Source organism: Solenopsis invicta, chromosome 14, assembly GCF_016802725.1.
Source record: "Solenopsis invicta isolate M01_SB chromosome 14, UNIL_Sinv_3.0, whole genome shotgun sequence".
NCBI lineage: Eukaryota > Metazoa > Arthropoda > Insecta > Hymenoptera > Formicidae > Solenopsis > Solenopsis invicta.
Window position 1 is genome coordinate 7503140 of NC_052677.1, and position 15326 is coordinate 7518465.

Below are 15326 nucleotides of genomic sequence, written 5' to 3' on the forward strand. Positions count from 1 at the left end.
GTATGTTCTTCAGTATCTTCATGGCGATATTTCTTAGAATTTTTTATAATATTTTTCACAATTTTTATGAAAAGTTTAAAATTTTCTTAGACTTTTTAAATTTATTTATACAAATTGAAACATTTTTTAGAAAAAGTCAAATCAAAATTGAAATTCCCAGAAAGTTTTATATCTACAAATATTGAATTATTTACAGAATCCTTATTCAATTATTTCGGAAAATATCTGAAAAATTTTACATGTTTTTTTCAAAATTTACTGAGTTTTTTTGAAAATAATTTTTATTATATGCCATATGTACAGCTTGGTTACTAATATCTCATTTTCTCTCGTGTGGCACGACAAAAGAATTATTTATTAGGTTCCTGCGCGTACAGATCGTAGGAGAATGAGAGTAATAAAATAACATCGTATTAACAGAAAAGAATAGAAGTTTTATTTCTTACTAGTAATACATATTTAATATACTATAAATTGTATATTTTAATCAATGCGTCGTAATACAAAATTATATTAAAGTTAAAAGCTTGTTGAAGAAAGTTTATGTAAAAGTAATATCATCAATTTATTTACTAAATAAATGTTATACAATATTGACATATTAATCACGTTCAATATTATTTACGAGGCGAACAATGCAATATTTATCGACATTATTGTATGGAATCATTACACATTTGGTACATAACATGTCAGGAAAGACAACGGTGACAGAATCAGTCAAACGAGTAATATGAAAAAGACGATTTGATGAAAGTGTTGGATTATTTGTTTTACAAATTGTTTCCGTATCAATACAATTAAGAATCTTTCCAATAATGATATATCGTATATAATTGTTTCGCACAGTATGGATACCAAAAATTCCGGATATTATTATGAATATATCATTCCGCAATAATGCTGTACTGTTTTGTCGCTTTTGAAGTTTTCCATAGTTCTCGGAATGCCACAATACATTTCGAAAAATGAAACGCTTATAGCAGTTAGTCTCATTTAGAATATTTTCATGCAAAAGAGCTTCTATACAAGTCTGTTCCGTTAACGTTAATGCCCTTTGAACCGGCTTTCCAAATATTTTTAAATGAAGTTCATATTCCAGATAATTTTTTGTATGATACATTCCACTCATTTTATCATATAAAATTTTTGCATTTTTGAAACAATCGGGTCTCGAAAATACTTCTAAACATGAATCTTCCACGCGCTTTGATCTCATATACAATTTACATATCTGTTCCGGAACAGCTTGTGAATTCCGGAACATTTGTCTTAATACTCCATTATAGTGTTCATAAGGAAAAGTAGATATAGCCCACAAAGCCCCGAATTGTTTAACAAATTCTGGGATATGTAACAATAAATGTACATTATACTTATAATATTCTAAACCATATAAGTCTTCTATTTTAAGAACAAACATTTTCAATGCACTTTCAGCCGTTGGAAAATCTACGTCACTGATTTTTTCTTGTAGAAATATATGCATACTAAAAATAAAAAGAAACCAGTGTTTCACATATTGTAAGGGCAATACATTTTGTAAACAAGTAAGGGAATAGTAGAGCAAGAAGTGCTTCCATTCTGATGCCTTCCATAGATTTCTTTCACTGATAGATCTAGGTGTACGAGTAATCTCACAGGGTGGTTTTATTTGCAGGAGTTTTTCGTCAATAAGATTTGCTTTGTTTCCAATATACCAGTCTTTTAAGTGATTTGACGAATTAAACCAAGCATCCGTAAAAGTTTTACACACTCCCAATAGAACAGTATGCAGATAATCAGGTGTAAACGAAAATGTTATGTCAAAGATCGGTAACAGCATTAGAACTGATGGCCCTTTCACACCGTGAGGTATAGTTCCAGTTTGAACAGCAGTTTCACAATCTACTTCATGTTGGCGCAATGTGATCGGTTCCTTTACGCAACCAGGATGTATTCTTGTCATTCCTCTACCGACTTCAACGTGTATACCTTTATGCAAGCAAAAACTGCAGCCAAAGCTTCCGTTATATTGTTTTATGTTTTGTAACAAAGGTCGCGCGACAGAATCTACAGGAGACGCGATTGTATGTACTCTGATACGAATTTCTTCTTCTCCTTCCACGTTACGTCTAATACCTACTTCATGCATGTAGGTCAATTCCTCAACAATTAAAGATAAAAACAAATTCATATCAGGTTTTTCTTTGTTATACCATAAACCGCATAACATCATATTTTTTCTCCTTTCTCTATACGGCAATTCATTCACCATTACCTGTATAGGCCACATAGTTACAGATGATGAATTAAACACTTGAACACCGTCAGTACTGATCTGTAGCGTAATATCATGTAATTGAATTACTCCAGCATCTTTCAGAGATCTATAAAACTTTCCACAAGTTATATCAGAATAATTATCGTTTTCTCTTTGAAGCATAGCATATTTATTGCTATTCACAAAATCACGCAACTGCTGTTCTAAAGGCAAATATAAAAAATAATTTGCGCTTTTTTTCAATGTAAATTTGTTGTATCTACATTCGCACTCTGGACAAAAAAGATTTTCTTTTGTTCTATCATCTGCAGCAAAGATTTTTAATATTATATAACACTCTGGACAATAGTAGCATTTTCGAATTGATGCTGGAGTATCATATTTCTTCATAAATATGTACTTAGTATGATATACTGAGTATGGTAGATGACAATTTATCAAAGTGATGAGATCTTCAAGAGCAACATCGGTCAAACTGTGCCGTATCGCAAAATTTAATATGAGAAGTTCGCTTTCCATCTTGGATATATTCGATTGTTCATATAATGAAACGCGTTCCTGTAAATAAATTAGGAATTATTAAATATTCAAAAAATTATTCTCAGATATAAATATCTACAGTGTATGTGATATGTAATAAATATGTTATGGATTGGAAAAAATGTGAATGTTGGTTTGATGCAATTTAGTTTTTCTTCTTAGAGAATTTTTCCTAACAAGAATTGCATATTGAGAGACTATATACAATATGCTTTACTTTACTTTATCAAAATAATCTTTTGATTTATTTTATCTAATGGTAAAAATTTTTTAGAATCGAAATTATAAAGTGCCAAATTTGAAAAAAGGAACATTTGCGACATTTTCTTCTTTATGAGTTTAATTGAGAATCTAAAACTGCAGAGGTCACTCAAAATATTTGTTCTATCTACTGAGAACATTTTATTGGAAAAAAGGCGTCATAAATGTTTCTTTTTTTTCAATGTCATAATTTATAATTTTCATTCTGAAAACTTTTTACCATTCAGATAAAATAAAAATTAAATAATCTATTTTAATAGAGAACAAACATACAAAATATATATTCATATGGCCAATATGCATCAACATTATATAGCCAATATGCAATTTTTGTTAGAAAAAATTCTCATATAAAAGAAGACACGAACTATTTCAACCTAATATATATCTTAACATCTTTCAATGCAAAATATATGCTACAAATATGTGATAGAAAGGTTTCTCTTTGACTGCAAAGCTTACATAAGAAAATGTTAATTTAGTCGAATTGATTGAAGTACCTTATCATTGCCCTCTGGTGGAATAAAATTTGCATTCCCTGCAGGTTCCAAGAATTCTTCATTATCTTAAAATACATCTTCTAAATCTGATGTGTCATTATTAGATGTAACATCAAACGAGTTTTGTCTTTCGCTTCCAACTGAACTATTTGAACTATCTGATATTGATGCAGTATCAGAGTCAGCTTTATTAACTACAGAGATGTCATCCATAATTGTATCCTATATAAAAAATACAATATATGCATTTAAACACATGAATAAATAAAAAAATATTATTGGCGTATTGAATCAATAGAAGAGTGTTCTTATTATATGTGTGTGTGTGTGTGTGTGCATAATGTGTATGTTTAATATGCCATTACATATAATAAAAAAATAAAACATTATAAACAATTGTGTATGTTCACACCACACACACACACACACACACACAAGTGTTTAATATTATTTTTTTATTTCTAATAAATGTTTATACCCATATTGTTATAAGATTTCATACACGTATATTGCATTTCAAGTTTCATCATTTTTATTTTACTCGACTATTAAAAAACTAAAGTAATTCATCGAAATTTAAATTAATTCTATATTTAGAGAATTTCATATGAATAATAAAATGACATATCAAAGCGACTATTTACAATAAAAAATAGTATACTTATAAGGTCATTCGTATTTGTCAAACATACGGAGGCCTTATCCAAAAGGTCGAAATTTGATTCAATGATTACACTGACTGCATCATCATTATGTTTTGGACTGCCAGATGCTGTTGGACCGTTAATACTCTGATCACTGTTATCCGAACTATTTTCAGCATCAGTGACATGTTCGTTCTCATTGGAATTCACAGATAATTGTTCCGATATCACAGAAATATCGTTGATATCCGTTTCTTGCTCCTAAATAAAGAAGTACACTATTATTACAAGTAAGAAATTAAAGGATATTCTTATTTATAAATATTTATTAGGAGGAAGACTTTTTTGTGTAATATTTTTAGAATACAATGAAATATTCAATGTAGTGAAAAGAATCATAAGTATATATATGGTATAAACTGACCTGTTGTAATGACATTTGTTCTCGTTGTATACGGGAACGGATTGTTGACTCCGGTACTGATACATTGTCGTCTTGCAAATATCGTTTATAAGACCCTCTTCTAGTCAATACATTATTATTATCCTCATCCATTTTGTATATGTAATTACACACGAATATGCATATGAAGAAATATAGTCTGGCATACGACATAAATACAGCAATACACCAGCCGCGGAAATTCGAACGATAGCTATCAACGTGTTTTTCCACAAAAGGTTATTATTAAGGCTGCTTTCATGTAGAACGTAACTTGCGTCAACCAATCAAATTGTCTCAATAAATAATTAGACAGATTTGTGTATGATAGTGAGACGATTTGTTTGGCTGATGTAAGTTTATAAGCTTATGCAAATTACGTCTCATATGAAAGAAGTCTAAAAGCTAAAAGCAGCATAATGGGTGGATTTCATCAACACCATTAAAATCATTCTTTCTATTTTATGAAAAAAATTAAGAAAGCGCAAGAATGATTGGTTATCTCGCCACGCGTAACGCGTTGACGCGTCCTATGTGCATTCAATCTAATTGAGGATCTCTTTCATCAATCTTTGTTAAAGCAAACAGATCGGTTAGTCCATTAGAATTGACCAATCGCATTTGTCATTTCACATAACAGATAATGCGATTGGTTAATTCCAATAGACTAATCGATCAGTTAGATTGGTAAAAGAGGCCCTTAGGATCCATATCGCAGCTACTAATAACATTTATGGCTTTTATCTACTAGACTCAATAATGGGCTGCGTTCGAAAACATCATCCATTGCCACTACGTATCTTTTTATCTTTATTTAATACTCGGTGAATAATAAGGATAAAATGATATATATGGGCACTCGGATGATGTTTTCAAACGCAGCCGTGATTGCCGAGCGGTACAAGTTGGCGCGGTAGCCAATCATCTTTCGCTGTGCAGAAAAAGTTAAAGTGATTGGCTATCGCGTTTGTTTCTTACCGCGCGGCAAATGTTTCCGCGTTCAGTGAGTAGGAGCAATTAAAACAACAGAATAGAGTGTTGTACATACACAAGGTGCTTTGGAAGTGATGCATGAACGCATCATGCATGAAATGGAATGCACTCGTTGTGTATAATACATTTGTTCTAAATACTACCAGCGGCCACGATATTGCGATCTCTGCATGTATGCGGCTATTTCTGTTGTGCGAGTATGCGAGTGAACATGCTGATTTTATCTGAACAGCAAATTCGTTTTCTGTAGGATTTAGTGCCAGTATATTGACAAACATTTGTTTTTTGACTTACATCAACTTTGCTTTAGGTAAGTAATGAATTCTTGATGTTTACACGTTTAGAACGATATAAATGTGTAGAACGGCTTGGTGTTCAAAGCATCTGCGGGTAGTTAAAAGTGATCTTTACACAACCTTTTCTTTCTTCACATAATACATTCGAAATAAGAACTATAATATGATTTTAATAAATGTAACAATCATAGACAACTAACCTCAATTAGTTAACTAACCTCAAATGATCAAAACAGTTATTTTAATACTAGCTGCGAGCTACTGCGAATATGTTGTCTGTGTCAAACGTATGCAGTTCAATAATTAAATGTTGTCAATACTTGCATTGTTGTAATACTGAAATGCCTCTGTATTTTATTTTTACATACAGAGTATACGTTACAGATAATGGACGACCAAAAATATATGGTGTGTGAGTTTCCAAATGAAGAAAATAGTATAGCTATTGGATTTTTGGAATGGTTGGAAGATAAATTTACAGTTACTGAATTAGATGATATAATTAAACACGAAACGCTAGTGAAAGTTCGATGGCCAAAAGACTGCGATATAGGCCCAACAACAGCAATGAAAAAAAAATTAACCAATTGTCAGTGGGAGGTGGTTGTAACAAAATTATGTGCACATGGAGGTAAGCAATGCTATTGAATAATAAATAGCTTATATATTTCTATAAAAATTTAATTAAAAGGTCTGCAGAATTATGGTACTTTGGTATTGTATCAAATTTTTTAATGTATAAAGTAGATTCTGTACTTGAATAAAGTTTTATGTAATGGCGTGTTTATATTGCTGTTCATAACGAAGTAGTGAAAACTTTAAAATACTTCATATTACAATTAGTACTAAAATTACTCATAACGAAATTGCTATAATTATTGTAAACACGCATAATTTTTTTTTTAAACGAATGATGTCTGTAAAAAATTTGTAATTTTAATATATTATGATTAGTGTTCACAGTACAATTTTTTATACTGAAGCAAATTCTTATGCAGATTTTATAAAGTTTTATCTCCAAAAAGGAGTCTCAATTGTCAAACAATTGTAATCATTTTCGATTTGAATAAGATTATATAAAATGTTAGAATGGGTCAAAATGTGCGAAATTAGAGATAACTTGGAAAAGTATGGTATTATTGAACTTGATAAACATGATAGGAAACAGTTCACAAGAAAACAAACAACAGATATTGACAAATCAAAAGTAAAAGAAACAAAAAAAAGCGCAGTATCAAAACAAAAGGTATATAACATTTATTTTACATAATTAAATATGAATGATTTTAAAAAATGTTATGTTAAAAATTAATTTATTATATTTATTTAATTTAACCAATGTTTTTCTATTTATAGAAATGTACTCTAAACGTAAAGAAGGGGAAAAATCTTTTAAAACAATATAAACACAACAAGCAGAAATACTCGTCACAGGTTATTTTTTTAAATATATATATATATATATATATATATATATATATGTATGTATGTATATACACACATATGATTCTTCTATTTAATAGTCTTTAGATTTTTCATTCGAAATATATATAACAAAATTTTGAGATATAATTTCATACTATTGTAGAGTGAATATGTGGACGATGATAATGAATGTAATGAAGAAAACGATAAATCTCCCGTTCATAAACAATCGAAGTCGCAACTAGCAGATACAATCATTGTGTTACAAGAAGAAAATAGAAGATTGCGAAGAGACAATGAAAGATTGCGCAGGTTACGGTCTGTCAACGAAGGTATTTTTGAATTTTTTTTCTTTCAATTATACTGACAAATCAAATCAAACGTTCCATTACATATGAAAAGTTAAATGAGAAAAACAATGGAGATTGAACTGTATGTATAATTGTAGCAATTCTTACATATTTATGTAACTTTAGTAATGGTTAAAACAGATTCAGAGTATCTCGAAGTTTTCATTATTTTGTCATATAGCTCAAATCATGCAATCAGATTAAATAAACTTCTATAATTTTTATCTTAATAATTCTTTTATAATTAGTCAAATTACTTTATTGCACTGCCTGCAATTCACCAAATAAGTAGATTTATAATAAATGCGGAACGTTAATAATTCCTTCACAAATACATTTCTTATGATACTTTTTTAGCGTTTTTCAATTTTGGAGATACATATATATATATATATATATATATATATATATATATACACACACACACATATGTATTTTTGAGCAATAAAAGCACTTAAAACAATAATTTGTTAATTCTGAGTTGTTTAAGCCTCTTAACAAGATCTTTAGTATATATATCATTTTTTTAGATTTGCCAAAGATGGATAAAATGATGAAAGATCTCATGACTAACTTGGAATCTGTAACATTGACAACCAAATCTTTCAATCGTCAGATAGATGAATTGCAACAGGTATATGTAATTTTGATTTATATCTACATTATATCGTTTTGTAAGTAGTGTAAAACATAAACTGTTCTAATTTATTTTGCAGAAAGTACAAGCATCAAGTAACTGCATCATTAAACGTAAGCGAAGTAACACTCCTCCTGCAGTAACATTAGACTCTGATCCGATCTGGATCAACAAGTTGGATCTACCAAATAATAAATTGAAATCATCTGCAACCGATGCATCGCCTACATCGATAGTTCAAAACAGGGAATTAGATCTAAGCGATAAGTTGAAATTGTCTGAAAAATCGGCTACAGAGTTTCGTGAATCAGCACTATTACGTGAATCAACATCTTTGACATCCGGACATAATCTGATATCACAAAATTTAGAAACATCGGAAGACTTCCCTGATACTTTAGATGTCGCTACAAAAACAGTCAATGTACATGATTTGGAACACGTTCACGAATCGAACCATGCAACAGATAAAATGAAGTTCTCGGATGACCATCAATCAAATGCAATACACAAACATAAGGTAAAAATAATTTTATATATGTATATATATTAAATAGCATTGTAATAATATATATATATATTTTTTATTACAATGCTATTTAAAATAGAAATTATATATACTCAGAATCTCTGTGCATTATTTGGGTATGAATATTTAATAATTATATAAAAATTTTATATTTTGTACAAAATATTTAACAGGACAATAAGACAGTCAACCTTGGAGGACCCCTAATACCTTGTATAGTAAATAGCACTCGCCTTTCCTTGTGCAATCACACGTCTGTCTCTAAGTTGATATGCGAGATGATGTCTTTATTATTTACAAAAGAGGAGTTAGCTACCTCTTCGCTTACAGGAACTGTGGCAAATTTTCATTGCGAAAAAGGTATAGCCGCTAAAAAGAAACTCGACACAGTAAAAATTGAAGCTATGAAAGGTAAAGTTATAATGTATACAATGCAATATTGATTTCACGTAGTTGAGAGTTTCAAAACTGATAAATATATGTGCTTTCAGCATACGTTAAGAACAAGTTTCCATTCGAAAAAGATTTCGAAAAAATATTTCGGAAAGCAGTGCAGCAGAAGTGCAATAATGCAGTTCCTCGAAACAGAGGATTAAATAATAAAGAAAAGTGCAGCTATAATTAAAAATATATTGTATATTTCTATAGAAATATATCGTTCTTATTGAAAACTGTGAACGTTCAATTTTAGTCACATCTTTATATTCCAAAAGAATCCCTTACTTGTGGCACTATTAAAGTGACAACTATTGAATAATTAGTACATACTATTAGTGCACATTACTAGTGCACACTGTATCAATAGCATTAATTTACACTATTAGTGCAAATTCCAACAGTGCGCGAAATTACTATTGATGTAGTGTGTACTAATAGTTTTTAATAGTTGTCATTTCAATAGTGCCATCAGTTTTTTTCCGTAAGGGTTAACTTTTTACTCGGCTGTACACTTTGAGAAATGCAGATTGTCATATCGAAATATTTCTTTGATAAATACTTTAAAGGACGATGTTTAGAAACATTATTTTATGTTTGTTGTTAATATTAAATAGAAATAAAATAATATTTCTAATATCATTTTATATCTTTAAAGTCTTTGAACGCAGAAAAAAATTTTAAATCAAAAAAATTCAAAATCATGAAAAATTAAAAATATATATATTTAAATATATATATATATATATATATATATATATATATATATATATAATTTTGTAACGAAATACTGCGTGTTTTTTTTAATAAAATTGATTTTTAAAGAATTATTTTTGGACTAACCGATTATATAATGCATCACATTTTTATAAATTATGTCCTAAGTAATAAATATTTTATTACTTTGAGTTTAGAATCTGTTAAATAACACTTTGACAAATGATAATAGCTCAAATTTCAATATAAAATATTGGTTATAAACAAAAGTTATTCAATAAAATAAAAATGGGTACCACATTACAATTCCATTTCTTTGTTTTTTAATATATAACATTTTTGAAATGTCTTTTATTGTATTTTGATTCAGAATCCAAAATTTTAGCCAATTAAAAGAATGATTAAACTCCGTCATATGATTTATTATAACTGAATGTCTCGACGCATTTAATTTTTTATTGTTTATGTTTTTGTTTATTCTAGTTTTCAGATCTTGAAATGAAACTTGTATAGCAGCAAAAATTATTGAAAATGATTTAGTTTTTCTTTTTTAATTATTTAAATTTTTTATCTAAGGTTGAACTTTTATGTCAAATGTTTTCTTTTTGGAATTGTGATATAAAATGTTTTTGGCTTATTATCGCTTGTAAATGTTTTTACTTTCAGAAACTCTAAATTTTCCTAAAAATTTTTCTGAAAATTAAAGAATTATTATATTTGATTCCTTAAAGGTGTATAGAATTGTGTTGTACTCGTATTATATGGTTTTGTTAGTTTTTCCTTTACCGGTAGGTATTAAATTCCATAAAGGACGTGAAAAACTTTACTGTATAATATAGTTTTGGAATTATTTAAATTTTCTGAAGAGATTTGGTAACCTTCCTTATTAACGCTTCATTTGTAAACGCTTTTTTAAATTTCATTATATCACACACATTTTCTTTTATATTTCATACTATTAATTTCTGTTGAACATTTATGGAACCGTTATTGATTCTCAACTACAAGAAAAGGGAAAGAAAGAAAAATAAAAATATTTATATAATTGAGTAACCGACTCTCAAGATTTAACAAACAATAGACAAAAGCAAATGAGAGTCTAACGCGGTTAATGTTGTGCAAAAAAAATAAGTTTATTAACCAAATTAACGTTTTCTACATTCGTACGTTTTGACTCTACTTTAAGGCATCTTCAACGTGACAAAATCTACAATATTAACGTCTTCTACATTCAAAAAAAAACAATATTAAAAAAATTTATATTAATCAAGGAGATAATAACTCAGAAAATGAATGTACGCTGGATTACGGACGTCAATGGACTTCATCAAACTTTCGTCGGAATTCAATGGAATTCATTGTGATTTCTAAGAAATATCTCCTTAAAAAAAACGTTATCAAAAATCCCTCTTTAATAACTGATTAACTGATTTCAACCAAAAATTCGTTATAGAAGCCATAATTTCACGGTATAATACATGAAATTCATTAAATTACATCGGATTTCATCGGACTATGCCGGACTTCGCCGAACTTCATCAAACTTCGAGAAATTCAGCGGACTTCAAGGAATTCAACGGACTTCTGGCGGGTTGTATGTACACAAAGAGACTGTGTTGTACATCGAAATGATTACTCCCTCGATATTAATTTATTTTAACCCTTAAACACATAAGTGGGTCTGAAAGATCCCATATGAAGTTTTGAACGCTTGCTATGTGAAGACGGAATGAGATAGGAGGTTCGGACAAAGACGTAAAAAAAGTTTGAAATCCTCTCTCTCCTCTTTCGATTGATATGGTTGATCAACTTTTTTGCTCAACTACAATTCGAATGGCACGGCAGCATAGTTTTGTTAGGGTTAATACGACCCATATAGTGTGTAAGTGAAACTTTTTTGTGAATATTTTACATAAAACAGCTGGACAAAATACGTTCGAACAGGTCAGTTTGCGGATATTACTCGCATATACTCTGTCTAAAGTTGGAATACTATAAAATGCTGTAGAAAAGGGAGTTTATCCGAAATATATCACGAGACACATCAATTTTCAATTTTAGACACGATTTAATCAAAAATACCTTATATTCGCCTTGTTACATCAGTACATTTTTTAATAGAAATGACAATAATATAATTTTTTTTTGAAAGTATGAATCTTTAGCTTTAAAACACCGTATTGTAAAGTCTTTAAAAATTTTTTGTTGCAAAGATATGACTTTTTTTAAAGTGGATTTTTAAATGCCCAAAAATACCTCATATTCTCCATGTTACATAATTATACTTTTTAAAAGGAATGACTTTGCCAAATTTTATTTTGAAAGTCTGACTCTTTAGCTTTAAAACGTATTTGAAAGTCCTTAAACGTTTTTTGTTGCGAAGATATGACTTTTTGAAGGAAAAGTGGATTTTTGACCAATTTGTCATTTTTGCTTAATGGTTTTTCTTTTATAACTTCACAATAAATTATTTTTTGGCAATGCCAATTGTGCAGTCACACTCCTGAGATTTTGAACTTTTGTTTTAAAAAAAGTATTGTAGAAAAATATTGATTGTAATCAAAGTTATAGCTTCTCAAAGTTAAAAAAGTCTCCCAAACCCAAAAATGTGTTTCCGTATTTTACAGGATCGGTGTATTTAAGGGTTAAACAAATAGAAGAATGAGCACAATAATAACATTGTGTTAGTTGCAAAATACAAGCTGGACATTGAGGGGGGGGAGGGGTAAACCTAATTTAAGTATGTTGAACCTAATGGTGCAATCGTTTTTCAAAATTAGTTCGCGTTCGAACAATTTCAATTAAAAATTTTTAGTTCCAAAAACCTCTCAAAAAAATAATTTTTATCATTTTTTTGATCATTTATTGAATTTAAATTGATGGAAATTGATTGAATAGACATCGTATCTACGAATACACATCAAATAAAAACTATTAAAAAAAAAATTAAATTGATTCAGTCGATTTTTCATCAATTTATTGCAAAAAATCGATATACATCTTGATTTTTTCTATTTTTCGAATTTATTTTACTCAATTTTTGTTTATAGACCATTCGCGAACCTTCTAGAAACTTCCATTCCCACTGTTGCCACTTGGTCAAATAGATATACTGCCGCTCATTAATTTCAATGCACCACTCAAAAATCGTTGATTTTTCGGAAAGTAATGAATACTAGAAGCTATTTTGTCATGTACATAATCAATGTACGTAAATACAAAATATGTATATTTACCTAAATAAATATAGATTTATTTAGGCAAATATACATATTTTGTACATTGTTTACAAAGAAATAGAGCATGGATTTCCTTATATCACTAACAATAAGCGAATCTGATGAGCATAGCGAACGTTTTCATCAAGTGACGACGAGGCTCGAACATTGATATAGAGCGACAGAAAGCTATATGCTCTTTTGGGTGACATATGTTGAAATGTATTACAAGAAGAAGATGACGATACAGAAAATCAGGGCAATCAAAAAATGAAAAATCAAAATAATATAAAAAAATGTTGATTTTTTTACAATAAAAATGATGAAAAATTTTTTTTGTTTCAATTTTGTTTAAATACTTTCTATTTGATATGTATTCGTCGATAAGACGTCTATTTAATCGATTTAAATTCAATAAATGGTCAAAAAATGATAAAAGTTACTTTTTTGAAGAGTCTTTAGGACTAAAATTTTTAAATTAAAATTGCTCGAAAACGCGAGCTAACTTTGAAAAACGGTTGCACCATTGGATTCAGCATACTCGAATTAGGTTTATCCTCCCTCCCAGTGCCCAGTTTGTTGCAAAAAAAGTCTCCAATTCGAGCACAGTGTAACCAATACTAATAATAATAAACTTAATATTATTATATATTGCTTGAAAGACTTTATAGGTCCAAATCGACATTATAAAATGTCAATTTCATATAGCCGAAGAACAAGACTGTATACTGTATACTGTAAAGAAGAATACAGATGAATGAGTTGTAGAAAAAAAGTTAAAAAAATAAATTGTAGAAAACAAAGATGTTACGAAAAGGCCTGTTTTTTTCTGTGTTCAGAGAAAATAAATCAAATCTTTTCTCACATCATTTCTTACAGTTATTGAAGCGAGGAATCCGATAGTACTAGTTAAAATTACATCATATAACAGTATCACAAAGAAAAGTACTTTTAATTTGAGTAAATTCGTGGCGTCGCAATAATTCGTGATAGAACGCTGCACTACATGTATCGATAATAGAGTGTGATACGATTATTAGAAATACAGAACATTTTATAAAAATGCTATATCTAATAAGGAAGATATCAGGCGCAAAGATATTTGTGCGCACGGCCCGCCAGCGCTAGGTGTGGAAACCCTCTTAAACAAACATACGACCGATATTGCGTCAGATATTCTTGATAATATAGCATTTTTATAAGATATTCCATATTTTTATAAGATATTCCATACTAATACTAAAACGTGAAGTTATCATACCTGTTATCATATCATACCATGTCTCTACACCTGAAAGTTCTGGAACCTCCCCACCCCCCGTTACTTGCGTTGCATTATCCACAGTTTACGATTGGTTGATATGTGATAAATAAATGCATACAAGTGATAAAAGGTATAAACTTGTTTCTAAGCACTTAACCCTGTGTACTCACAGAACATATATAAACCAACATCTACCACCAGGTTTAACCACAATATATTATAGTTAATCGTTATATCAATGGTCTAACGCTTGGTTCCATAAAATAACTATCACGCGTTTTTCCTAGCAAAAATATTTCACCGTTTTTAATCCACAAGTATGGTTACTTTAAATAGTAAAAGCGTGTATTTGGTTCAATGAGTACAATCCATTTTTCTCAAACAGAAACTTTTTCGGAAAAATAAGTAGTTAAAAAGTGCGGGCTGCATACGGGTATATCCGAATAACGTACTTATGAGTATTTTTGAGTGATAAAAACGCGTTCGTAAATTTTAGATATGAAAATGTATATTCAACAACGAGTACAAAATACTCATTTAGGATTCACAAGCATTCACTTTGCACATTTTAAAACTGCACGATTCAGTAAAGATTATAATTATAATTATTACTACATAATAAAAAGACATTAAAAAGACGTAGCACTAAAAACTTTTGATGCAAACTTCTTATAAATCCTTGAATATTACATCGTGTCACTTACTCATGAATTAGAGGGTAAGTACTAAAATATATTTGAAACTCTCTTTTCTTTTATTCATACATGCATTCCCACACGGTTCCTACTCTATTTCTACGGGCTAATTGTATA

The 15326-nt window shown here is 29.4% G+C and overlaps 2 protein-coding genes across 3 annotated transcripts; one reads left to right on the forward strand and one right to left on the reverse strand.

Moving 5' to 3' along the window:
- Positions 1–2695: 2695 nt before the first annotated feature.
- Positions 2696–5291, reverse strand: LOC113005860. 2 transcript variants are annotated; one of them, XR_005576342.1, is made up of 4 exons: positions 4633–5291; positions 4257–4469; positions 3565–3786; positions 2696–2821 (listed from the first exon to the last, which is right to left on the reverse strand). XR_005576342.1 is itself a non-coding variant. In XM_026141764.2 (3 exons), exons 1-3 carry the CDS (start codon positions 4822–4824, stop codon positions 3631–3633), a joined length of 561 nt encoding a protein of 186 aa, XP_025997549.2. In that variant the 5' UTR covers positions 4825–5291; the 3' UTR covers positions 3503–3630. The 2 variants fall into 2 exon arrangements, 1 of the variants encoding a protein (XP_025997549.2); XM_026141764.2 differs by lacking the exon at positions 2696–2821 and having other exon boundaries at positions 3503–3786.
- Positions 5292–5361: 70 nt separating this feature from the next.
- LOC113005728 lies at positions 5362–10529 on the forward strand. The gene is made up of 9 exons (XM_039457077.1): positions 5362–6570; positions 7028–7185; positions 7296–7373; positions 7528–7696; positions 8245–8348; positions 8431–8871; positions 9054–9291; positions 9372–9491; positions 10516–10529. Exons 1-9 carry the CDS (start codon positions 6327–6329, stop codon positions 10527–10529), a joined length of 1566 nt encoding a protein of 521 aa, XP_039313011.1. The 5' UTR covers positions 5362–6326.
- The last annotated feature ends 4797 nt before the right edge of the window (positions 10530–15326 follow it).

Coding starts and splice junctions, on each gene's coding strand:
- LOC113005728 (XM_039457077.1), top strand. CDS start 6,327: ATGGACGACCAAAAATATATGGTGTGTGAGTTTCCAAATGAAGAAAAT. Junction 6,571..7,027: donor AAAATTATGTGCACATGGAG/GTAAGCAATGCT, acceptor ATAAAATGTTAG/AATGGGTCAAAATGTGCGAA. Junction 9,292..9,371: donor AAAAATTGAAGCTATGAAAG/GTAAAGTTATAA, acceptor ATGTGCTTTCAG/CATACGTTAAGAACAAGTTT.
- LOC113005860 (XM_026141764.2), bottom strand. CDS start 4,824: ATGTCGTATGCCAGACTATATTTCTTCATATGCATATTCGTGTGTAAT. Junction 4,470..4,632: donor AACAAATGTCATTACAACAG/GTCAGTTTATAC, acceptor TTCTTTATTTAG/GAGCAAGAAACGGATATCAA. Junction 3,787..4,256: donor ACCTTTTGGATAAGGCCTCC/GTATGTTTGACA, acceptor TTTTTTATATAG/GATACAATTATGGATGACAT.